At 47.8% G+C, this 24,854-nt stretch overlaps 2 protein-coding genes across 2 annotated transcripts in view; one reads left to right on the forward strand and one right to left on the reverse strand.

Annotated features, from left to right (window-relative positions):
* The window catches only part of LOC144127981 (N-acetylglucosamine-1-phosphotransferase subunits alpha/beta-like), a 151,023-nt gene extending 147,438 nt beyond the window's left edge, over positions 1-3,585 (forward strand). The window contains exon 24 of the mRNA XM_077661009.1: positions 482-3,585. The gene's annotated coding sequence lies outside the window, so the exon portion shown is untranslated. The remainder of the gene's footprint in view (positions 1-481) is intronic.
* The window catches only part of LOC144129524 (glutamate receptor-like), a 43,194-nt gene continuing 18,810 nt past the window's right edge, over positions 471-24,854 (reverse strand). Inside the window, exons 5-8 of the mRNA XM_077663679.1 lie at positions 24,470-24,687; positions 21,632-21,787; positions 20,845-20,975; positions 471-705 (exon numbers count right to left, since the gene is read on the reverse strand). Coding sequence (XP_077519805.1) covers positions 471-705; positions 20,845-20,975; positions 21,632-21,787; positions 24,470-24,687 — 740 coding nt within the window. The remainder of the gene's footprint in view (positions 706-20,844; positions 20,976-21,631; positions 21,788-24,469; positions 24,688-24,854) is intronic.

Genomic DNA, 24,854 nt, shown 5'->3' on the forward strand with positions numbered 1-24,854 from the left:
TAATAATAAAGCATGTTGCATCTCTAAATGCAGTGTGTAAAATGCTCCTCTCAGCTATGCAGCTTGCTTGTTAGTGCAGCAGTTCAACACATGATATGGCAGTTAATGGTCCGTATTCTCTAACAGCATGTTAGGAGGCAATACTTGCTTGTTTCAGTCAGAATTAATTAAAAATCTATTGTAATGATCAGTTGCTAAGGTGCCAAACATCGTGGCTGCTTTCCATTAGCAAACCTCTGGGTTTGGTAAAGTGTTCATGAAAGTCTCTGATTCCTACAATTTACCTAACCAGACTGACTTTATATTGAGTTTGTCTCCTCTAAGAATGACTGCCTGTCTTGTCTGCCTCGACTTGCAGCCTTTTTAATCTACTTTTTTACTTCTATTGGAGTTCACACTTTTTTAGCATAGCCGTGACTAAGGTAAAGCTTCACCTCACTGTAACTGTGGTGTCGCGTCCTTGTCTTCCATTACTGTTCAGCTCGGCGCATGCTGATCTTGCGGGTGGTGCAAGTGTGGTGGAGCTTCTCGGCACCAAAGGCCAGGAGGGAGGCAGCCACCAGCAGGGCCCACATGACAAAGATGGCATAGGTGTCCTCAAAGGAGAGCGTCACACGGTTGCCGTCACGGCGGCAGTGGTCCCAGTTGCCCAGCATCTGGGCGATCCAGCGGTCCATGATGCCCATCTCGCGCAGCCACACCAGCCTGTGCCAGGGGGAGAGGAATGCACATGAGCATTTGGTTGTCAGTCTTTGTTGCTTGGTGAAAGAGGAAAATGAAATGTACACCCAGGTAAAGTTTGACCTGTTGCTATTTTTTGTCGTAAAGTCTCCCTCAGATTCCATCATTGCATCGCTTATACTGGTCACTACGTACATGAAGAAGAATTGAAGCGCCCTCCTAAGCTGCTGTCAGAGACTTTTCCATGTTGGTTCTTGCATCAAGCCCTTTCCTCAGTTGTCATTTTGACATCTTATATATTTCAGGTGACAAAACTTGGCAATCACTGCATTATTTCTATGCACCTCAGTCCTCACTTCAGTGATTCTGTTATATCCACATCACTCAAGAACAGCCTGCACCAAATATATTTTTAACATTGCTTTTTTTCAGGGGACCAGCATTTGTTGTGTTGCAATTTTGTGTAAAAAATTTTGTTTCCATCTTTCTGCTGCTAGCAGTCTTAGTCTGCTCATTTCCTGTGAAACTGACAGGCACGTGTCTTTGGATGTCTCCTCGCACTCCTGAGACAACTGCAGAAAACTGAGAATGTACTACAGTGTGTGGCGACTAGGTTTTGAGATCGTTCACTCAAAGATTGTGGACGGACTGGTCGGTGCTTTCAAGCTACTCCGGTATTGCCTGAATATAGTAAAAGGATAGTGGTCCTTTCTTAAATGTAGCCCATTCTTCCTTCCTTTCCTTTTTTATCCCGTCGAGTGACCTTCCACAAAGCGACACTAGCGACCTTATTCACCAGTGCCCACCTATTGGCTTGTTCACACACACACAGCATGGCTGCTTGCTGCATTTCATCATCATCATCAACAGCAGTAGCCTGACACACCCACTGCAAGACAAAGGCTTCTGCCATGTCATCACTGACAGTACCAGCGTTTGTCCTTTGCACATTGAGTTTGTAACTGCGTCTTCTACAGCAAGATAGTGTCCAGGCTTCGGTTTCTGAAAGACACATTGTGTAGCAGTGCGCGCCAGGCATTACCGCATTTTTGGGTGTACATCACACCACTCTGGCAAAAATTTTTTTTAAATCGTGCATAAGTCGCACCAGTGTTCGAGACACCACTGCGCATTCACTAAGAGCTGTAAAACCACGCCAAGGACCTTTTTGTCACAAGGTGCGACAAAAATACATGCTTGTGGCAGCTACCTTCCGCAAACGATTCCAAACTTCCGGGCCAGCGTTCCTTCTAGCTCATTGTCGGTGGGCAACTACAACTGTGATAGTCCATTCCTATTGGTACCAAACACAGCCTTAATGGAGCCCTCCCCTTATGTGTACATGTCAATGTGCATGCATTTTTTATGTCCATGTGGCAAGCATTTATCACATGAAAAGAGTGTCATGATGTCTTGGGGAGTATTTGTTTATTGGCTGTAAGTTGCCAGATCACCTTAGCATACATTTACAGTCAGCGTGGCAAATGGCAGCATAGACATAGTATTCGTAAATACTGTATAAACGCGTGTAAGGGCCGCACTTTTTTTCCCAGATTCGGGGGGCAAATTTCGGGGTGCAGCCCATACACGCGATTTTCGAAAAAAAAAATTTTTTTTTTCAAGTGAAAGCAAACCAATCTGGAATGCACAGCATTTATTTACCGTTCAGACATCACTCACTGAGTCTTCAGACTCCGAGCTGGTGCTGTGTTCAGGTAAATGTTCAACCCACAGAAAGTCGTCTTCGGTCCCGTCTAAACTGTTTGAAATTCCGGTCACTTTGAAGCTCCGGGTTACAATGTCGGTCGACACAGAATTCCACGCGGACAAAATCCATCAAAGCACAGTCGCGAGCGGTGCCCTCTTAAGCCGCCCGTCGGCGTCTCATCGTGATTGCCATTGGCCATCCATTCCGAATACTGCCTTCGAAATTCAACCTTAAAAGGCCGATTGACGCTTACATCCAGGGGTTGCAGCATGCCGGTGAGGCCGCCCGGTATCACGGCCATGTCTGTGTGGATACCGCGCAGGCGTTCCTTAACCCTACCCGTCAAGTGACCGCGGAAGCTGTCCAAGACGAGGAGCGATCCTCGGGCCAGCATGGCGCCTGGGCGCTTCTCCCAAACGCTTTTTACCCAGTCGAGCACAATCTCATCGTCCATCCAGCCCTTTTCTTGGGCGCGAACTACAATGCCCTTGGGGAAAACGCCTTTAGGAATCGTTTTTCATTTCAGGATGACATAGGGGGGCAGCTTCCGCCCGTCCGCGGTGACGCACAGCATAACGGTACACCGTTGGCGCTCCGCGCCGGTTGTCCGCACGAAAACACTCTTCTTTCCTTTCAGTTCAACTGTGCAGCTCTTGGGACAGTCGAACCACACGGGGGTCTGGTCGGCGTTCGCTATCTGCGAAATTATATAGTTGTGCTCACGACGCAGACTGATGACATACTTCTGAAAGCTGAGCACCTTGTCGGTGTAGTCGGGGGGCAGCCGCTGGCACAGCGTGGCCCTTCGCCGAAATGATAGGCCCTTCCTCTTCAGAAATCTTCGTACCCAGCCGGCACTAGCCTTGAAGTCCTCGTGCGGTATGCTTTTAGCACGCGCCAAGGCTTGTGCCCTCATGCGCAGCATGTCCGTTGTCAACGCGTAGCCGTTGTTCCGCACTTCCATTGAATAGCATAGCAGCTCTTCTTCTAGCTCAGGAAATTTGCATGGCTTGCCTCGGAAAGCGCGCTTTTTGGAGCTGGTATTCAACGCATCCCTTTGTCCGCACCACCGTCGGACACACTTCTCGTCCACTTCAAATTTTCTGCCCGTGGCACGCTTGCCGTGTTCGAGAGTGAACTCCACTACTTTCAGTTTAAAGCCCGCCGTGTAGCTGTTGAGGTGCTTGCCCATCGTGCAACAGTGACAATGCTCGGAAGCAGTTTATGAAAAAGTGAAGAACGACAGCGCACGAGAGCAACAACTATGCCGAGCAACCATGCTAACACAACCACCAAAAAACGCATGCTTTGGCAGCCAGAACAGAACAAAGTTAGACCTGGCGATACCGATGCCGATACGGATAGCGGAAGTACAGTAGAAGAAGCTCGCGGCAGAAGAAAAGATGATGATGATGACCCGCGGCCTCGGGCGCCATCCATGGGCGGCACCTCGAAGCTCCTGTGCGCATGTATTTCGAAGGCTGTTCTTCCGTGTTTCTTGGAAAGTTTGGGTGCGGTCCTTACACGGATTTTTTTTTTTCTAATATTTCCTTTGGGAATACGGGGTGCGGCCCTTACACGGGTGCGGCCCTTACACGCGTTTATACGGTACTAGCAATGTGTGTGTTGAGCAATGCCAATGAGCTGCTGCATTTTGCACAGGGAAGCACACAATTGAAGCATTGCAAATGCCCTCTTTGTTGTGTTCATTCCTGCTTGGTTTGGCTTGCATTAGAATTTTTAACACTATGCCCTAACCGTTTTGGGTGCCATTTATTCTTCTGGGCCAAAACAAATATTTTTCAGTGTAAATAATGTACCCAGGTCTCAAGAAAAACAATTTGCTAGTTTCCAAAAAGATGGTTAATTTTGTGCAGGTGTGCACAAAATTTCTTAGAAATTGTGAGAAGAATTGGAAGCTGTAGTATTAAGGCACCAGCATTTATGAAGTCAACATCCTAGAGATAGTAAATCAATTTGAGTTCCAAGGATGCATGTGGTGCAAGAAGTTTAGAAAAAAACTTTAACATTGTAGTACCGGTGGCGAAATCTGCCGGCAAGAAAATGGCAGCGGAAGTGGTACCAGCTCAGTGCTTCATGAAGTGTATTACAGCAGAACCCCGGTGTAGTAAACTCGGATATAGTAGAGTGAAACCGCGGTCGAAGTTCGCCTTCCATGGACAACTGTGCGTTTTTTTTTATTTATAGTAAGGATTCTTTTCAAAGAAACACCTTAGTAAAAAGCGTCTAGCCGCGGCAACGTACCTCCAGAGGAATGATGACAATGCGGCAAGTGCAAGGCTGACATTAGAAGGAAAATACATACCAAAAATGATAAAATGGCGCTTTTTGAGATAGCTTCGCCACGAAGCTCAGAAGCTGTGAGAAGAAACCAACTTAAACTTTTTGTAGCCGTGGTGAAAAGCATGCAGTGCACACAGAAAAAAAAAAAACGACTATTAATGCAGTAAGAAGGCGGGCATGGTCGCTGAGAAAGGAAAGACAGTAAGAATGCAGTGAAGAGTTGGGAAGGGAAGAAAAAAAGTGAACATCCGCAGTGTGGAAGCGCGAAGCACAGGGAAGCGGCAGCAAGAAACGGAAGCGCGGCGGCACTGCATGAGCGATGCGTGAGCAGTTCATGCAAAACTTTGGTTTTCACATGAAATCAAACTCGCGTTCTATTCGTAGTCATGTTGTATTAGTGCAATGCAGTACTCCCACTGGGTATAAACAACATTGAAAATGTGATAATGTGTGATAACTGAAAATAAATAATTACCATATAAATGGATGATTAAAGCAGGATGGATGGTATTTCTGAGTGTTTCTTTTGTAAACCAACACTGTGTTTAAGTAGCCAATTAATTGCCAGAAAGAACCCTCAGAGCCATAGTAAAGGCCCTGGTATACTAAAGGTTTTATGCTGGTCTGAGCCACTTTACTATAGAGGGGTTCTCCTGTGTTTTCTGCATTCTCTAGTTGGGATGGAAAGCACCCTATTGCAAGACAAAGGATGCTAAATTCACCTGAACCGAGATAATCTATGCTAGGTAGATCCCGCTTTGAGAAAGATCTGCAAGTTCACTATGTACGCAGTTGTGTACAGAGCGCCTTAAAGAGTTAAGAGAGATTTACTTTGAAACTGTCATCCAGTAGTGCCATTGTAAAATAAAAGCATTTCAATATGTTGTCCGAAAGTGCAGTGGCCTTCCGGTTTTTTGTAGCCTGCGGAACCTGAAAAATTGTCCAAATCAGACAGTCCAAAAATTTTGTATGCTTAAAAAAAAATCTTGTTGAGAAAAGCTTATATGAAAATTGTGAATTTCGTGAACTTCTCATGTTTCATTTTCAAGCGACAATATTAGCTTGTGTTTGAGCCAGATTCACACTTTTTATCATGTTTCTTGTCACTGCTTTTGGCCTGTGCCACACCTCAGTTACCGATTCCAAAAAAACGCAACACGTCCATGCATCATGCCGCAAACCAACACTACGCTAGCACACTGTAATGCATGCCCCATTGCCACCCGATGTGCCACACGAAGCAAGGGCCAAGAGAGGGGACTCACTGGGAGCAAGCATCAAAGGGAGTGCCTCGGACTGCTCCCCCTCCCCCCGCATCCCCCCTCTATCCTCCCACACCACGGGCGGCGGCATATGCTGCCGCTTAATGTGAGATTAAAGTGTGAAGCTTGGCAAAAACACTTGCTGCACCAACGTCAATCATTTGTGTAATGTGTCCAGGACTGCTGCTTGCCATCTGAGCAAGCATCACTTGCAGCTGCAGATTTTGAGTTACCCCTTTTATGGCCAATCACGTTTGATAGATAAAGTAAAAATTGCAGGTGCTTGATAAAAAAGTTTACGAAGAGTTCAATGCAACCAATAATTCATATTATTCGTGTCCGTTATAAGAGGTTTGCCTTAACTTTCTGAGAACATTCCTTTGCAGTGGGACTGCTTTCTGCCAGTGATGCCAGTGTCGCATTATGCCACATTTTTGTGTTGAAGGTGTGGTCACATCATTGTGATAAGCTGAATCAGCTGCTTGGCCACAACTTGTCCTTTCATCATATTTAGGGCACTGCCTTTTTACCTGATAATGTGAGACTGGAGGCATGCGTTTGTGCTGGTAGTGTGCAGTCTTGGATCTCAACTGTAACTGATGTATTTTTAAGCTGACAGGCTGCTAGAGTTCAGCCTATCAATTCTTTGTTGTGCAGCTTTTGTTATGGCCCTAGATAACTATAGGCTGGTTATAACTTGGAAAAAAAAAACGTAGAGCAAATAAATAGTTGGGAGTTTTGCTGTGATAGAAACTGGCTGGGTACTCTTACTTGGTTTCATTGGAGAGCACATTTTGATCACGCTGCATAGCATATTACACCAACTATATGTCCACCAACCTCCATACTTTGAAGACACTGCACTCTTTCCTCCACTTTATAATGAGTTAAGTGAGCTTGCGAGTTTTATCATCATAAGGCAAGATCACTCATGTCAATGTGTTAATGACTAACAGCGTCCCCAGATGGCACAGTTGAAAGTGGAGGAAAATATATAGAACTGTGAAACAAAGCTGAGGAGAACCCTTGCCTCTATGGAAGGCTGCATGGTCGCACACTGTCGCACAAGTTTGCAGACTTAGGAATTTTCAAGTTATGAATTGCTAAATACTTAATAAGAATTTTACAGAACACCTTGGGCTTGCATGTTACTGGGTGCTGATGTGCAAAAGCACACATATTGAACATCTTATTGTAGTGCTTGGTTTGTACAAACCAAGCGCTACAGTAAGTAATATTCAGTAATATTGTGAAACTCCTTGGTCTCACAGTATTTGACAGCTGTAGTCAGGTTTGTTAATTGGCAAATGAGAGGAAACGTGTTCTGCACCATTTTGCATGCAGAACATTGAAACGGTGCACTTGTACAACTTGCATTTGTGCAGTCTGGCCAAGTGTCTTCCTGGTAACCTAAACTAGCTCCGTGTTACCTTTTCGCGCAGTTGGCTAACACACAGCAAGCTGTTGCTCACATTCAAGGCCCTTTTAGTAATGGCACCCTTGAGAAAAGGAAATTAGTGCTTTTAAAACTAGAGTACTGCCATCCCCTAACAACATGGCACACTCTTGGTGCTTTTAAATATAAGACAGCTCAAAAGTTGAGGATTACCAAGAAACTTAATGCCTTTCAGACATTCATTCTGACACACCTGTCTTCTGTAAACAACGTTTTACGCAGCTTAGTCTAAACATAAAATATAGCAGAGGAAGGTAAGCAGCTGTGGCCTGGCTCGCATGATATGGCGCTGATCTACTCCTCATTCACTGGCGGGCACTACTTGGTGCACCATCAGACCCATGCCATATTCTGCGGTCTTGCCTGAAAGGAGTGTCCCTTTGCTGATTCTGAAAAATGATTCGGGAGCAGGTGGACACCATCGAAGAGATGTCATCCTGCGGGGAAGTCTGCCCAAGTGTGATTGAAGCAGTCAGCAATGTCCTTCTTATATATTCTAGCTCATGCTTTTGAGGGCAGTGGGAGGCATTTCTTTTCTCTCTCTTGTGCTGGTGGATTTGGGCAGCAAAAGGAAGACAATGCAAGCTAAGAAAGAAAGCATGCTTCCCACAAGTTTTACAACATGCACAGTTTTTATGCATCGGCTTCAGAGTTTAAAACTTCTAATATGCTTCATTTTTTCGCTTTCAACCTTATCCCTATCACCACGTGTGGCGTATCCTACAATAAGTTTTATGTGATTGCCGTTCTTAATCAATTATAACGCGCACGTTTTTTCACGAAAATGGAGCCTCGTAACGGCATAGGTGTTACTGACGGATAAAACTGAAACCATGCTATGAACAGGCTCAGCATCATTTCCATCTCAAGGCGGCGGTTAGGCCTTTCTGCTTTGGCAGTTGGTATCTTGGCAACGTTAGGCCTAGCTGTGTGCACTCCTGTGTAAATTCGACCTTTTACTTACAAAAAAAAAATTCCATTTGAAATTGGAAGGGGGGATCAACCCATATGTGGAGCCCACTGAGGAAGCCTATTTGCACTGCCTAAGGTAGTTTTGGCCGAGCTGCAGGTAGCACACTCCTCAAGGCACTGTCTGCTCCTGCCATGATGCGAAAAGCTCGATGTGTCAAGAAAAAAAAAAATTGTATGTTCATATACAAATCAGTTCCACTAACAAAAATTCAAAACTCCACATCATCTACCCAGCTCGCTCATGCTAGCCATCGTTTTCCCAGGCGAGCAATAAATTTTCTAGTAATGACTTCTGGTAACTTCTGGAGTATGCATCAGACCAGAGTCAGAGCTACAGGTCTGTTTACAGATCGGTTTGCCACTTGCGTCGCTAGTCAGCCAGGCCGAATGCGTTTGTGAGAGGCGTGGGAGGTCTGTTGTTCTTTCGCCTGTGATCTCTTTATGCATCTGTTAATGTGAAGTATGCGCCACAGTGACAGCACTAAGAGGGAGACGACGAGTAACGCGAAAGCAGACATGGGCGTCATATGAGATTTGTGCACAAATGGCGCATTTCCCACGTCTGTGAACATGAAATTCAAGTGCATGTTTGAATTTAAGGCGTGTTAGAATCAGATAATTGTGGTCTTATTCAAGCTTATCATACTTTTTCTCTGCCTCCTCCTCATCATCATTGTTTGCCTCTGCCTAATATTCAAAATGCTTAGTGTGCTTTTATTTAACATGTGGGAACAAGATTACTCCACCTTCTAGCATCTTCATGCAGTTAACTCATTTATAGAAACCATAACATTATTTTGTGCTGTGTGAGTAAGAGACTAGTGGTTGCTATCTGAATCTGCTATGATTAAGCTTCTACACAGTGGAGATGTGGGGCAGCTATATGGGTGATGCTTGTGGTTGGGTGCCAAGTCATGCTGCGAGTAATGTGCCGAGTGTGGTCATACAATATTTTTTTTGTGTATGCAAGTCACGTTTGGCACGCTTGGCTTTAGTCCATATGCCAAGTGAAATGTATATATTGTTGTTAGTTTTCATAGTTTCCAATATTTTAGTACCTTAGTCAGAAAAAACCCACAAAAGATTGCAGAACTATTAAGCAAGGTGCAGCACATTTTGTCACTGACATCACATAAGCTGCAGTTGAACAGTTCCATAAGTACAGTCGTGTGCAGTATGAGAGGGAACAAAGTTTGAACAGCCATTTACTGATGCTCCATAACTCTGTGTGACAAGCGGAGTTTTTCCTATTTTATAACGACTTTTCCTCTTGGCATATAATATCCAAAAGTCATTCTCAAATTCAGTGAATAAATAATCAGAAAATGCGCATTTTTTGTTCTCTCTCGTATTGCTCACAACTGTACAACATACAGTTATGTACACTTCCTGGCCTTGAGCAGTAATTTCAGTTATTGCAACTACGGTCACGCTATGTTTTAGCCTGAACAAACCTTGCCATTAACATCATCAGCATGACTTCTCTGAAGCCCTACAGAGCACAAAGGGCCTGATGAAGGCTTGTCCAATTTGATGTCATGGTCCACTGCGTGGAGGTGTTCTACCAGGCTGTACTTTCTCCTTTGTGGTTTATTTTTGGGCGCATAACTGGTTCACAGATGGTAAATCATATTCGATATGGTCCCCTCATCTAGAGTGTGTATAGGGTCTTTTTATTTTTGCCTAGTATTTCCTAGGCGATGTGCCACCAAGTGTATGAACTTGCATCATATTTTGTCATGCAGGCTGCATGGAATGTCATTGCAGCTGCATTTGCTTCAGGAGCACACCCCTTGGTTGTAGTCGCTGTTGTGTGTAAATGCTGTAAAATAAAGTTTTTGAACGTTGTCTCTAGGCTTTTTGCTTCTTGCATTCACTCTGTGGAAATGCCAGTTTGACATGTAGGTTTAGTCTTGTGCCTCATGTACTCAAAAGCATTGTCCAACCAAGCAGTAACAAATGCAGTTGCACCTTTTGCACTTCCCATGCACTTGTGTGGCAAAGAGGAAAACGTGAGCAGCAGTGAACAGACAGCAGAGAAAGGGATACGCTGACTGTGGCACATATGTAAACAATGCATGGCACCATAGAAGGAGAGAAGAAGGTGACTATGGGAGCTGACTGAGAGCTGTGCTGTTTGTGTGTGCATAAGATCAAAGTGCCAAAAAAGAGAGAAAGGCAGGTGGATACTGGGGTAAATGAAACAGAAAGGCAACAAAAGCGTGCGTGGAACGATGAGGTCGGGAAAGTTGTCTGGATTAGGTTAGGGTGTCTGTAGTTTGCACTGGGCGGCCAACTGGAGTCCACTGGCCTTGCCCCACAGCCGAAAAATGCACGCTTTTTGTCAGTGTGGGAACTGACCCCCAAAAAAACAACAAAAAAAAGCAACTTTGAAACTGCAGTTAACCGCCGGCGAAACATGCCCCTACGAGCTACAAGGTCAGTAGGTTTGTGCCAGCTAGGCAAAGCGTCTAAAGGGGAAGCAGAAGCCTCGTAAGCGGAGGACGGGTGCAGTGTTGAAAGCGATGCTACTACACACAGTCGGAGATCAACCAATGGCAGCAATTTGAAAAGTTTGAATAGCAGTCGTGCCTTGCTGGCCCACGTGCCATGCATCGCATGCCTGGCTGAGCCTCCCTCTTGTGTGCTTCAGGCAGCACGCAGAGAGAGATAGAGGAAATTTTATTTAAAGGACTAAGACGCCTAGAGCTACGTTTAGTTCTGTGTTTTCTTCTTTTTCCAGATGGCGTGTTAGGCATTAGAGTATGCCACCAGCAGGTGGCAACAGGCCCATCGGATTGTGAAAAAACTGCCCACTGTGGCAGATGGCAGTTAAATTAATGTTTGGTCACCAGGGGCTGCTCGGGGGACAAACCTGCGTCTCGCAAGCCCCACTGGTTACTGCGTTTGAAACAGCCACCTGCCGGGGCAGTGGCGCATCGCTAACAGCTGTATCACTGCTCCAGGATTGGTATGGGGGCTCCCTGCGACCTATGAATGTAGAGAATGACCAATTCCATCTAGGCAAAACCTAGGGGACAAAGAAGGAGCACTTGCGCTGGACCGAGTAAAAAAAAAGCAGTTGGAACCAATTGGATTTCCAATTGGTTTCAATTGGAGCAATTAAGTTTTCAACTGATTCCAGTGGAAGTGATGTTCCAAATGAATAGTCCAAATGGACTCACAATAGGACCAATCGAGTTTCCAACTGGTGAGCCCAACTAATGTCCAACCGCACCCAATGTATCCATGTAAACATTTGCATATTTGACAGTCAAGGCAGCACTAATATGGTTCTTATAATAAGAGCTATTGTCTTCATCATCTGCAGTATCACTGCAGTGGAAATTGAATGAAAAAACTGCACTCACTGGGCAAGTGCCACTGGGCCCGGCATGGGTCTCGTAAATGGGCTCTAGAGTGGGGGCATTATCTGGACGTACATACTGAGCTTGTACGCTACTAGTGTCTGAATATATACAGTGTTTCTTGCCTGCACTATATGCGTCTCTCTGGACCTGACTTCCATAAAAGCACATGTATGTATAGTTCTCATATTTTCAATTCCTTATAAAAATGTTGATTAATTTTCACCATCACAATCCTCAAAAATCAAGTATTGTTTTGCACTTAATATTTTTACAGCTGTAGACGTGAACCACATGCTCCGCTCGTGCGTGCAACGCAAAGAGAACGAAGTGCGTTGGTGGCACTGAGCCCAGCTTCCCCGGTTGCTCGGCTGTGCCGTGCTGTATGCTTTCCCTCTGTAAATATATTCTCTGTGTTAGATGGCTTCACGTTACAATATGTTAGTTAAGTTGTAGAAACTTCACATTGTAAATTTAGCGCAGCTTAATTGTGAGGTACATTTTGTGAACATTTGGTGAATGCAATAACTGCCTATAGGGCCAATGGGTCCAATTGGTTTGGTCCAGTGGGGTCCGGTTGGTCGGGTGGCTAAAAAAAACTGGAACAATTGGAAAATCTAATTGGTTCCAGATGAAATTTCAAAATTTATTTTTTACGGAGTAGGGATCTGTAATGCTATGGCATTGCAATCTTAAGGGTAACAATTTACCTACCCTTAAGAGTACAATGCATGTGTGATGGTGAAAGACGTGTCTGCGATCGAAATGGTACACAAAAAGTACCCCAGGTCGTTGAAGGGACCACCGTGTCAAACCCTTATGCTGGAGCTTAAGTGTCCTGCAAGTCTTTTCTTTAACTCGTCAGTCTGTTCCAATTCTGATGCCATTCTCTTTCAGCCACCAATACTTTCCATTTCTAATTCTGTATTGAATTCCGTCTCTGTTCATAACCTCTTTTATTATTTTTGCTCATTCCTAGTCCGCGTCTCTCCCACATCTCTTCTGCAAGTGAAGAGGGAAATCCCCATGAACGCCACCTGCCACCCTTGGCAGGTAGAAGCTTTCACGCCATTGATTCACACAGACGCTGACGCAGGACAGTTTCTATTGTCATGGCACCCTTAATACTATATAGCATTAAAAATGGAAAAAAATGTCCTCGTAGGTGGACCTACATGGAGTGGCTGTCTAAGTACAGAAGCCCAGCTCTGCCTGTAGTTTCCCGTGCATGGCGGATGAGGAGAATAGCTAATGGCAGGGCAAGGGGAGGGATGGCCGGTAGTCCCACAATGCCCTTGAAGGGTTGTAGATGGGCGCTTGAAGGTGCTAGCACATCCCACGCACACCATATACATGTGGAACAATGTCGGGGGTCCTGTGCAAAAGTTCCATGTTAGAAGGGTGTCGGTATAGTGACGAGCATGTCTTTGTAGCTGCGGATATAGCACAGCTTACTCTCTTAACAATGTGTTGTGTGGTAGGGGGAACATGCAGCAGACCTCGTGGCGCCCGCGTATATGCTTAACGTATGAGCCCAACCCCTGACTGTCTCCAAAACAACCTGGTTCCATTGCCCGTAGGCGAGCACGTAAGCGCTCTAATTACCGGGGATACCCAAGTGCCCTGGCACCCAGATGAAGCGGTAGCGCGGAAGCGGCTCGTTACTCGTGCTGTGATGTGAATGAGCCTACCTTGTCTGAAGTGTCTACACACTTCTTGCGAGTTTGTGAGGGTTGTAGCCTACTTGTTTGTTTGGTTTGGTTAGATGGGTTTAACGTCCCAAAGCGACTCAGGCTATGAGAGATGCCGTAGTGAAGGGATCCGGAAATTTCGACCACCTGGAGTTCGTTGCCGTACACTGACATCGCACAGTACACGGGCCTCTAGAATTTCGCCTCCATCGAAATTCCACCGCTGTGGCCGGGATCAAACTCGCATCTTTCGGGCCAGCAGCCGAGCGCCATAACCACTCAGCCACCGCGGCGGCCCTACTTGTTTGTATTATTCGCACGTGCATAATGTGCTCCTCGAGGTCTAGGGTGGTGCTAATGTGGAGTTCTATAGCGACGAGTACCAGAAAGTGGTCGCCCTCAGTAGTCCTGTATCCTGGCAGTGGAGGTGGGTCTGTGCATAGCATGTCATTGAGCCCGCCTCCTCAGTCGCATCACGACAGGGCGCCATGACATGAAGGAGGAGGATACCATCCACTTGTTCAAGTCAGCCAGATTGTCTACTCTGCACCGTACCTCCTGCTTAAACCTAGAGAAATAGATCAACTCGAGGTACTGCTACGCACAGCATACAAATGACCTCTTGGCCAACCATCGCATTCCATGACGCGCAATCCGGAAGCACTGGAAATGCACAACACGGCCCGAGAGCACATGGAAGCCCACTTAATTGACTAGCCAGCACAACTGGCTAACCCATAGCACTTAGGGAAGGCATGTTCTCTGTAGACTGGGCTATCCAGAACGGGGAACACTGTCAAACAGTCACAATGGAATCTGGCCTCAGGACAAGAGTCAGAGTCAACCCAATTGCACGAAATGCATGCCAAGTACCACGCAGAGAGAAGGCACGTAAGAGCAAAATTCCTTCAGACAAAATACGGAAATTTCACAAACGTAAAATACACGGACACGACGCAGTATATGCCTCCCGACCTGTTATTGTCGTCTGTGTCGTCGACCACACCATGCAGATGGTCTCAGCCATCACCATACGAACCTCCAAAACTGTATAAGCAGAGGAGACGGCCATTGCATCTGGCAATGGCTTCCAGCTGCGCGGAAGACAAAATCCACGTGATCTCAGGCTTCCAAGAGGCAGGTCCAATTTACGTAAATGGCTGTATATCAGCAAACGCACACCGTATCTTAACAACGCGGAAACCTGGACACCAGGCTGCAAGTCTCTAAGTGGTAATCAGCGCACACACGGTGTAGCAAGAGGTCTTACTAACCGCTGCCCCGACAGAAGACACCCCACATTATACCTAAACACATGCCGACTATGCGGGGAACACATGCAGAGAACAAAGCATGCAGGCCGCGCCGAAAATCCCAAACCCACAACCTGAGCAGTGGAATGTCCAGCTCAAGCCTAGAGGACCACATATCCAGTTCGGCAGGTGCAGCAAACAGCTAAGGCTGTAGGAGCCCTGGACTAAGGGCCCCTCCCAGTTCGTGGGGTGCAAAGCTATTTATTGAATGAAGTTTACCATAACCACCACCACCGCTGCCGTAGCGCTTCTGACTCCATCGTGCGCGAGGCGGATGCAGTGATTCAAAAGGGAGAGGTTGAATCGGAAATTCTGAGGCGGTGCGCAGTCGTGTTAAGAAGACATGTAGCAGATGCAACTGAGGAGACCAAAGTCTGATACGGTGATGTAGTATCCGCGACGGTGGGTTATTCCTGAGGACGAAACTACATCGGTGGTGCGACGGACCATTGAGGGCAACTTGGTGTTCGACGTGGTGTCATGGACATGGTGGACGAACTGCATGACAGGCGTACCGGGTGCCAAAGTAGAAGCCTGGGTGAGTTGGTATGTACTCATTCTAAAACACAGCGCTCGTGTAAACAACACGGCACTCGTGTTGTACGTTTCCTTCCGTCGTCCTTGTCTCGTTTGCACTGTTTTAGAATGAGTACCGGGTGCTTCAGACTTCACTAACGTGAATGATCACAAGGAACTGTGCGCTAGTGTCTTTGACTACATTTTGCGATTGGAGATTAAGCGAGTTGTGGGAAAACTTCGTCATGCGACATTGGGCAAAAATACGCCTTGCCTAGGTCTTTCATATTAACTTTCAATGTTTTCTATCCCGCCTTGTTTGTCTGTATAAATGGTCCTACTCGGTCTCAATCTGCGCCGTCTGTTGGACACGTGCCGTACCATGCTCATGACTGCGTGGACTATATGCTGGAGCAACTGTGCTGTGAAGTCTGTTTTGTTGTTGTGTTGGGCATTGATCTCCTCCCTTTTAATTGGTGTCATTGCAGACAGTGTGCGACTGCCTAGCGTAGAGCGGTCGAGCAGAGCGCAGCAATCAATGAAAACTGAAATCAGACAGCATTCCTGTGGGTAAATTGCTAGTTCCCACCAGGTTTGTTGGTTTATGCGGCTGTACTTCTGCGCAAAGGCTGCTTCGAGAACCTAGTAACGGCTGCGAGGTGTCGCTTTATTTAGAGCCCAATGTGCTGCTGAACTGCTTTACACAAGAGTGACGCATACTGTACGTTCTGCGCTCATATGCGCTGCAGTATATCTTCGTCGCTGCGTCCCTACAACTTTGTGGATGAACGGAGACTCTCGAGGATGCCAACCTACCACCAGTTGCCATGAACACTTCAATCGCTATCGGTATTATCGTGTGCCTAAAGCAGCTCGTCCCCGGCAAGGGTCTCGGCCAGGAGCACATGACCACGCTTGAGAGCTTAGAACGCGGCTTGTTAGTGTACTTGAAGAAACAGACGTAAACAGTTTCAAATAAATAAATGTCAGTTTTAGTCTGACTGTTTGTCTGTAATAACATACATTTCCGCTTACTACGAACTTCCGATACAAAACTCAATCCGCATGACAGCCAGGCTCGTTAAAAGTGGGCTCAACTGTTACACCGTTCTGGGACCATCGGCTCTATGACGTAGAGCTTGAGCAGGGGCCCGTAGCTGCGAGATTCGCCGTCTCATCCTTAGGCATTTGTGTTCATTCCATTCATTTTTAATGCAGAATTTCAATCTAGGTCTCGCTCTCCAGATTTTTTTTTTTGACAGAAATCTGCAGCTGCAGAGCTCTATCCTGGTCCAAGCTCTCGTGAATAACGACCTCAGGCTTTCTATACACTAGACACATGGCCGCCTGGATGGGAGGGTGTGTGGTATATTATGCGGATTAACCTAGTAACTTTGGGCAGTAGAAAGTAGCCATACCACAGATGGGATGTATTTCTGCAACAGTAGTACCCTGCGTTTCGCGTGTGAATGAATTACTGTAATACGACTGCATTGTGACTCCCTTTCGCCAAAGTAGCGCGCTAGTTGGTTGTCTCGGATGGATGGAAGACAGGAGCGTCCTCTTTGAAAAGAGATGGTGGCAGTTACTACCATGCTCGCAGTTTTAATGCTGTCGCGTTAGTTACGCAGAAAATTCGGCTTCGACGTTGCTGGCGTCGGCGTTGTGAGCGAAAGGTCACGGACATGGCTCTGGCAGGTGGCTCCCAAAGAGCAACATAGGAGGCAGGTGGGCTGCCTAGGTTACATGACCTTGCGGCGTCGTCACAACCTGCCCACCGGACAGCGAGCAAATCGCCCACCATGGCATGTGGCAGTTAAACTAATGATTGGTTGCTCGAGAAGACCAACCTGGTCCACACAAGGCTAACCGCTGGGACCACCTGCCATTGCAGGGCAGTGGCGCATCATTTAACCACTGTACCACTGCGCCAGGAGGGGTACGAGGACTCCCAGGGATCTATGAGTGTAAAGTAGAAAATGGCCTTCTGCATATATGGGCATTAACTCGTTATGTTATCGCGTCATAATCTTAAGATGGAGATCAAGTGTCCCCTCCAATTTTTGTTCATATTCCTTTATTCATCGTTTTTCTTTAAATACAATTTCAATTCTTGAACTTGTAATCACGTCACTGTCCTACTTTTGGGCCACAAGTCTTCCAATCGTATTTTGCTTGCCTCTACCACAGATTCATTCGCCACGTGACCTTTTCTTATCTCTTACCCCAAGGTCCCCAGGAAGAGTGAATGTGCCTGCATCTACATCTGGATAGATGCTTCCACATTATAGTATAAGTTATAAAATTGTTTCTATAGAATTGCCATACACTGCACGTGCTTCATCATCATGGTTAAATTTCTTTATGTAGCTTTGCCTAGTAGACAGCCTGACCTAGCTCCAAAGAGTAGGGTGCTGCCTCTTGAGCTATCATGGAAGGATTCCTTCCTGATGGGTCTTTTCCAAATTATATAGTTTGAGTGTCTTCCTCTTTTTTATTGAATTAATCCAGTTATTACCTTATGCATTTTTTACTTTTTATTTACAGCTCTTCATTTCACCATCCCAGTTTCCGGCATACTTACAGGTTAGTTTCCTAATCCTTTTCGGTCATTTTGAGTCACTGCTCTTTCTATTTAATTATTTAAATACCTGAACTGCCCACCTGTTATCGCCCAGTTACCTCAGGCGTTCTTCATACTATATTTTACTCTGAGCTTCCCGTTCTTCGAACGATGCCCAGCCCATACCCCTCTGTACTGCATCGTTTGTGGTTTTGCCATGGACAGCTAATGATAATCTTCCAATAGCTCTTTGATTTATATATAGTCCTGACTGAACTTATACAGTTAGGCATGCACAAAACCGCATTCCCGAAAGTAAGCCCCGGCACCATTATTCCTTTCCAAATACCTCTCAGTACTTCATATTTTTTGTACCCTCGTAATGCCCTGTGTTTCATTATCCCGGCATCCCTTCGCCCTTTTGCCCTAAAGGTCTGTTTGTGCTTTTCCGTGTATATCTCTTTGATTACCCGTATACCCTTTGTGGGGTTGACTTGGGGAGATAAATGTACGTTCTCCCCACTCAAGCCGCCCGGACCCCACCCCGTGATCGCGTACGCTACCGAGCGCTCTCCGACCACGGTGGGCCTTGCTGAGGGAACAAAGGAACGACACATTGGCTGACACAAACAGGCATTTATTGCTACAGAAACAATAACGCCAGCTAGCAACAAGGTACGCTAATGAATCGAGGATGTCCGACTCACCAGCAAGGTTCCGAGCGAATGTTCGCCCGCGCTAGGGCAAGGGATATATATATACTCCGTAGGCCGGACGGGACGAGTACGGGAGCCTGTCTCCCCGTCGCTTCCTCGCCCCGCCGGCGAAGAGCGGAGCTGCGAGCGACACGTCCGCCCGCGCCGACGATCCCAGCCGAAGCCTCCATGCCCCCTCTCCCGCGCGCGGGCTTTGGCAGTCTCCCGCGCAGCGATGCTGGCGCTCTCTCTTGCCAGTTAATGTAACTGACAAGGGAATGCGCTCAGCCTCGAGGTGAGACTGCCGCTGCACGGTGCCTCGCGGAAAAGCAAACTCAGGGGGCTGCAGGGCAGGCCCCACACCTTAGATTTTGTATTCTGCCAGTCTGGGTATCTCATGGCCTTGCATTGTAAGCACCTGATCAGCGGAACCGTTGAAAATCATTCGACGACTTGATTTCGCTAAGAGTGAAGCTTAAAGCGTCTCCTTCGTCTCTACAAGAATTACCCAGTCTGTAAATCTTCCTGGCTATCTGCTAACAGTACAATATCGTCCGCATATATAAACCGGGGAGTCGCGGCTCTGTGACCTTTCTGCCTATCTGTACAACAGATTATAACCTAGGCCACTTTCTTGTAGCCTTATTTCCAGATTTATTATTATTATTAATAATCAAATAACCTAAATGTCCTTTTCAGGCATTACATAGGGGGGTGTACAGTTAAAAATAAACAATACTCCGCGCATAGTTCTACAAGCAACACAAATCCAAAACACCAGGCAAAATCGAAAAAAGGACAAAATTCGAAGTTGAGCATATGCACGAATCGAGCCTTCCTAGAGGCCCGTGTGCTGTGCGATGTCAGTGCACGTAAAAGAACCCCAGGTGGTCAAAATCTCCGGTGCCCTTCACTACGGCGTCCCTCATAGCCTGCCGCTTCTGAACCCATTCTGAAGTTCTCCATGTAAACCAGCCCAGCTCACATAGGGGAGTCCTTTCAAGGCTCACACAGTGCTTGGATTTGAAGTCGCGGGCTCCTTTCCCATACCATGGGCCCTAGAAAGCCGAGCACCAGGCCAGAGAATGGCTCGTACCCATTACAGCAGGACCAGTGGGTAACCGGCGGCAGTGGGAGACGAACTCACCACCTCCAGAAGCCCAGCAGCTGGGCTAGTAGCCGTATTGAACTGCTAGTTGCGGAGCTGAATTAAACTGGTGCCCGCGGCGGAATTCCGAGTGCGAGAAGGAGGCACGAAAGAGAAAGCGAGTTGCGGTATGGCACATATGGTTCGTTGCACCACGTCATAGACGTCGCGCGCCAGCTCAGCGCTTCGCGCGGCGCTCAGTCGTGTTCGAAGTTGCGTTTTAGATGGGTGTTCCCGGTCCCTCGACTATGGAAAATGGTGTGACATCCCAACGTGCCGAACTGCGGGAGCTGAAGCGACAGCGCGAAGAGCAAGGCGCCAGGACTCAGCGGTGAAAGCGACGGAAGCGAAGCGAAAAATTTAGCTGTGGTTCAACCCGGCTAAGCCTAGCAGGACGAGCGAAAGCTCTGTTCACCATGGTTAGACATATGGTTTAGCTTAGATTAAATTTTATTGCATATCAATGGTTTGGCTTGGACGGCGAAGATACGTCGTCCGAGCGCTATTTCCGGCACGTTGCTCATCCATCGCTTTGTGTGAAGGTAAGCCACGCGCTTTTATATAGCGAAAGGCGCGTCACGCGATTTCCGGCAGTTGCCAGAGTGCCGTCGGCTCCGCATGCGCAGCTGTGGCGAGGCGCAGCGAGTCACGTGATTCGATAGCTGCGAGGCGAGCGAGTGCCATCGGCTCAACGCGCGCAGCTTTGTTGAGTCACGTGGCATGACGTCAGAGCCAATCCTCCGCTCCTCCTGGTTTGAAGGTCAAATTCCATAGCCAGGTGGCCTTCAGCTTTGTACGGGAGGAGTAGGTCTTTCGCTCTACAATACGCGAAACTCCAGCGCGACGAGGAGCCGAATGTGAAACATTGCATAGAAAACGCGAAGCGTATGCGCAGAGGTGACACTGTTGACACCCTGCTGTCCCTGGTTTCTCGCATCACAATGTATGATCGCCCCTCATTTTTCTTAGGGTGACATACTCTTCAATTCTACGTACTGTGAGGATGCAGGAAATTCAGGATGCGCAGTTCATCTTTGGTTAGCCGAATATGCACAAGGTAGGTCGAAATGATGTTCAAAGCACTGCCTTCGTTGCGTGGTCATAGCTGAAAGATTGCACTGCCACAGCCTGTGTGAAACTGCGTGGCATTCTATAGCGGTCGCATTACCTCTGGTTGATGCCCCTCTGGGTGCGCGGGTGCATGCTCTTGCTGAGGTACATGACGAAGCGGAACTTGAGCAGCGGCTCATCGGCGATGTAGAACTCGCCGTCCGTGTAGTTGCGGCACGTGCGCGCCACCTGCGCACGCACAACATGTGCACACCTGGGGGTGACCAGGATTGTCGGCAACGCAGAAAAGTATACCGAGAAGCGCTCGCGTCGACATCGGAACCGTCTCACCTGACGAGTGTCTGGTACGAGGGAGAAGGAATTATTCAGGCTGCGCGTCGAATTCCTGACGTAATTTTGAAACATTCGGGGCTTGTCACTGTGCGAGCGAGAAATGGTACCCCTTGATGGAAGTCACACATACCTGGATGGCAGCACGCGTAGGACCATCACTTGACATTTGACTGGCGCTGCAGGTACCGAGGGTGCCACCTTTTAACGCATGCGTTATTTCTACGCGGTTAGTATACGCATGACGAAATGTTTTGAAGTGCAGAGCGGTCGGTTTGAAGTTCTGCGCTTTCGTCCGATCGCCTGCTTCAGGTCGTGATCTTAGCGTCGCTGTTACCATTGCGCTCGGCTGCTGCGTACAATTGTCCCGATAGTCCACACTGCTCAGTCGATATAATTCCTTCTAGTAGCGCAATCCTTTTGTGAAGCCACTCGCAACGGCATGCAACGAGCATTTCGCGCCTAACAAGAACTTCACTCTTTTTCTTTGCGGAGTGTACTCGGCATTGGGCATGTTCTGCGTGGCCTAGCCTCCGGCGAGTGCAGACACTTACCTTGTAGGTGAAGGACCCGCGGTCGGCGATGACCACCGCCTTGCCCCTCACCACCTGCTCGAGGATGGTCGGCCCGTAGATGCGGTGCAGCTCCGTCTGGCCTCCGTAGCGTATGATGCGCTCGAACACGCGCTGGTACGAAGGGTTGCGCGAGTCCTGCGTCGGGCGGTGTGTACGTCAATCTGCGTAGTGCCTTTTCCCGACAGGCGTCGACGGGAGAGGCCGATTAGGCAGCGTGTTTTGTAATTGTGTGTTTCTTTTGGTGCTGGAGGCTCAACAGCTTCAGCGACATAGCTGTCAGTCTTAGGCTTCCTTCAACAAAGAGCATGCAGCACAATTAGATGATGGAATAGAGATTTAATTAGTTGAAACTGCAAATTGAGCTTGTTGGCTATTCATAACATACAAAGGAGAAAAATTCGAGCAAGGAAGAAAGCTGTATCTCTTTGGTATAATCTTTTCTTTTTGTCTGGGACGCCCCTGCCCCTCATGCGCAGTAGTGTTAGGTGTACGAATGGTTCTTTGCTCGGATTAAATATTATAGCCCATAGTACAACGACCTGTTTGTCTTCTATTTTCGATGTTCGCGCCGGAGGAATTAACTTTATTTTATAGGGATGACTTGCGGCTGCATTTGATTATGGGATGCAGAATAGACTGACAAGGAAAAAAAACAATGAAAGCTTTCCCTGCCATAGAAGCAAACCATTTTGGCTGTCAGCAGACAGCAGAGCGGGCTTAACAGAACTTGGATTAGGAATCGGCCGAGTGTTAGTGCGAAGGCATTGCTACTGTAACCCGCCTTAGAATCTGCTGTCACAGTGAAGTGAAGCCTCATGCACCTCGCCTAGCCTATGTATAGATTTGAACGCACACAGCTCGGAGAGACAAAACGAAGGGCGAGGGTAGTGAACGCCTGGTCCCACTCATGTAAGCGAAAACGCCACTCGAGAGTCGGACGCAGCGGCGTCCGACGGAACGGGCATCGAAAAGGGGCATGCATCTCTGTGTTCCTTGTGCTGGCAGGCTTCCCCTCTCGAGCCGACGGAAAGAATTTCAAGGCGTGAAGAGAACGGGTCGGGGGGCGCTGAAAGGACAACTTAAACCGCGAAGAAATGTTCGGGGAACCTGAAAGAGCTTCAAGCAATGGAAAAAAAAAGTCACCGAGAGCCCCGCAATTCTCCGATTGTTGTAAACCGGACCGCGCGCTTCCGACGCATACGCGAGCGCTCTTGCGCTGGCGCCGATATCTAGCACGGAGAGATATCGGCACCTCGCTGAGGTTCGTTGGCGTCTCCTGCAGTGCACATGGGTGCTCCCATGCCGCTCGCGATGTAAGGGCCTTGCTTTCTTGCGGATGTGTGTCTTCGCTGCGGAGAATTGCGCGGACGCGCAGTAATCAGGTTATGGTTCTGGCGATAAATCCCAATCCTCCGCACGAAACACCATTTGACGCATGCGCTTTAAACAAAGCATCCGTAAAATTCAGTAAAGTGAAAGCATTTGCATCAGCTTACACGAATGGAGGTGGGCGATTATGATCTCTCAGAAACGACAACGGCAAGCATTACGCATTCATCACAGACAACATTGCAGTGAACCCAGGGTAGCCTGCCAATCAAAGACCAGTGCGTTACTGCGACAAGTTCAGGTAAAGCAGCAAAAGGAAATACAGAGTGATTGACGAAAGTACAGGCATTTCTATGCGGCGAAATTGTAAAAAAATCAAAAGCAAAAGCCTCGTTTCGAAGAGCTTTCATCACTAAAGCATTCTGGCAAAATCGCCATTCCTTACGCACGTTGCTCTCATCAGTATGTCTGATCGTCCGCCCATTTTTTTTTCTGTGGCTAGCACCTGACATTTAACGAATCAGCACGCTGCTCAACTCTGACTTCTGTAACACATCTGCACTGTGTACAGTTGCGTTTTAGTGTGGTAGCACTACTAGGCCCATTTTCCTATTTCAGGCATACGCACGCACGTACGTCCGTCCGTCTTTGAAGCCTGTTTTGTGGCAGGCGGTCCACCTGCCCGTCGGGTTGTGGGCAACCTGCCAGCTGTGTACACATGACAGGCCTTCACTTCGGTACACTCTGGTGAAGGCCTTCAACAGAAATATCTTTAGGGTAACGGTCTTCAGGTCGAACGCCTTTAGCACGTATGGACTTCAGGTGCCCACCGCAACTGCGGCACGATATTCCGCGCTTAGCCATGCTAAACCGTCTGCCATTTTTTTTCTCTGCTTTCATCAACCGAAAAGAAACACATTAGGAAGCGATACTGCATGCAATGCAGTAAAATCGTTTTCCCCGTAACGCCTTGGTCTCGTGATAACTGCCACTTAACCTCTGCTAACTTCTCGCGGCCGAGATGCTTACTGCGCTGTTCTAGGGATATAAGAGTTTGAACTGGGTCTTTTCTCCTGTCGTCTCCGGCGCCGGGCCCCGTGCGCGGTATTCAACTGCTTCGTCCTTTTTAGAGCGCAGCTCTTACTCGTCCGTTCGCGTGTTCTGCGCCGTAGTCGTCGGTGGCGGCGATGGCGTTGTCGGTGTAACACGCCACCTCACAAGTGGCGTGTGTAGGTCTATGAGAGGTGGCGTGTTGGCAGGTATAGGAGCAGAGCGAAATGCCACCTCCTACGGCGAGAGCGAACGAATTGAGAACTGGAGGGTGGCTGCCGCGGGGAGACCTCGGAGAGTGGCTAGCAGCGTAACACGCCACCTGCCAACGGTTGCACGTGGCATTTGAAGAGCTGGGCTGAAATTTCACATTACCGACTATCGTAATCGTCTGTGGATCTTATCGTGTCCCCCGCTTGCGCGTTTGAGCACACGCACCCTGAGCATAGCGGTGAGAATGCTTCCGGCCAGGGTGTAGGGTCGCACGGAGGAGCGTCGCGCCAGGTCCTGGACGTTTCTGATGACTGCCTCCTGGGACTTGACCATGAGGCAGGCTCGCATCTGGCCCGCGAAGGCGAACACCAGCACGGTGACCGCCAGCCACCAGAAGGCGCTCAACACGCGCGCCGCTTGGCGCTCGGGGGACGCCGACGAACCTGCGTCATAGAGGACGAAGTGGTCGCAAAACGCCGGTGGCGAGGCTAATGGAATTAGAAGAAAGAAAACAAGTAATAGCTATGCACCCAGATACACGGGAGATGAAAGAAGAGCTAAGAAACAGGGGAAAGAATCTTTCTCTAGTTACCGCCCAGTGGCAAAAGCG

Source organism: Amblyomma americanum, chromosome 4 (assembly GCF_052857255.1).
Source record: "Amblyomma americanum isolate KBUSLIRL-KWMA chromosome 4, ASM5285725v1, whole genome shotgun sequence".
Taxonomy (NCBI): domain Eukaryota; kingdom Metazoa; phylum Arthropoda; class Arachnida; order Ixodida; family Ixodidae; genus Amblyomma; species Amblyomma americanum.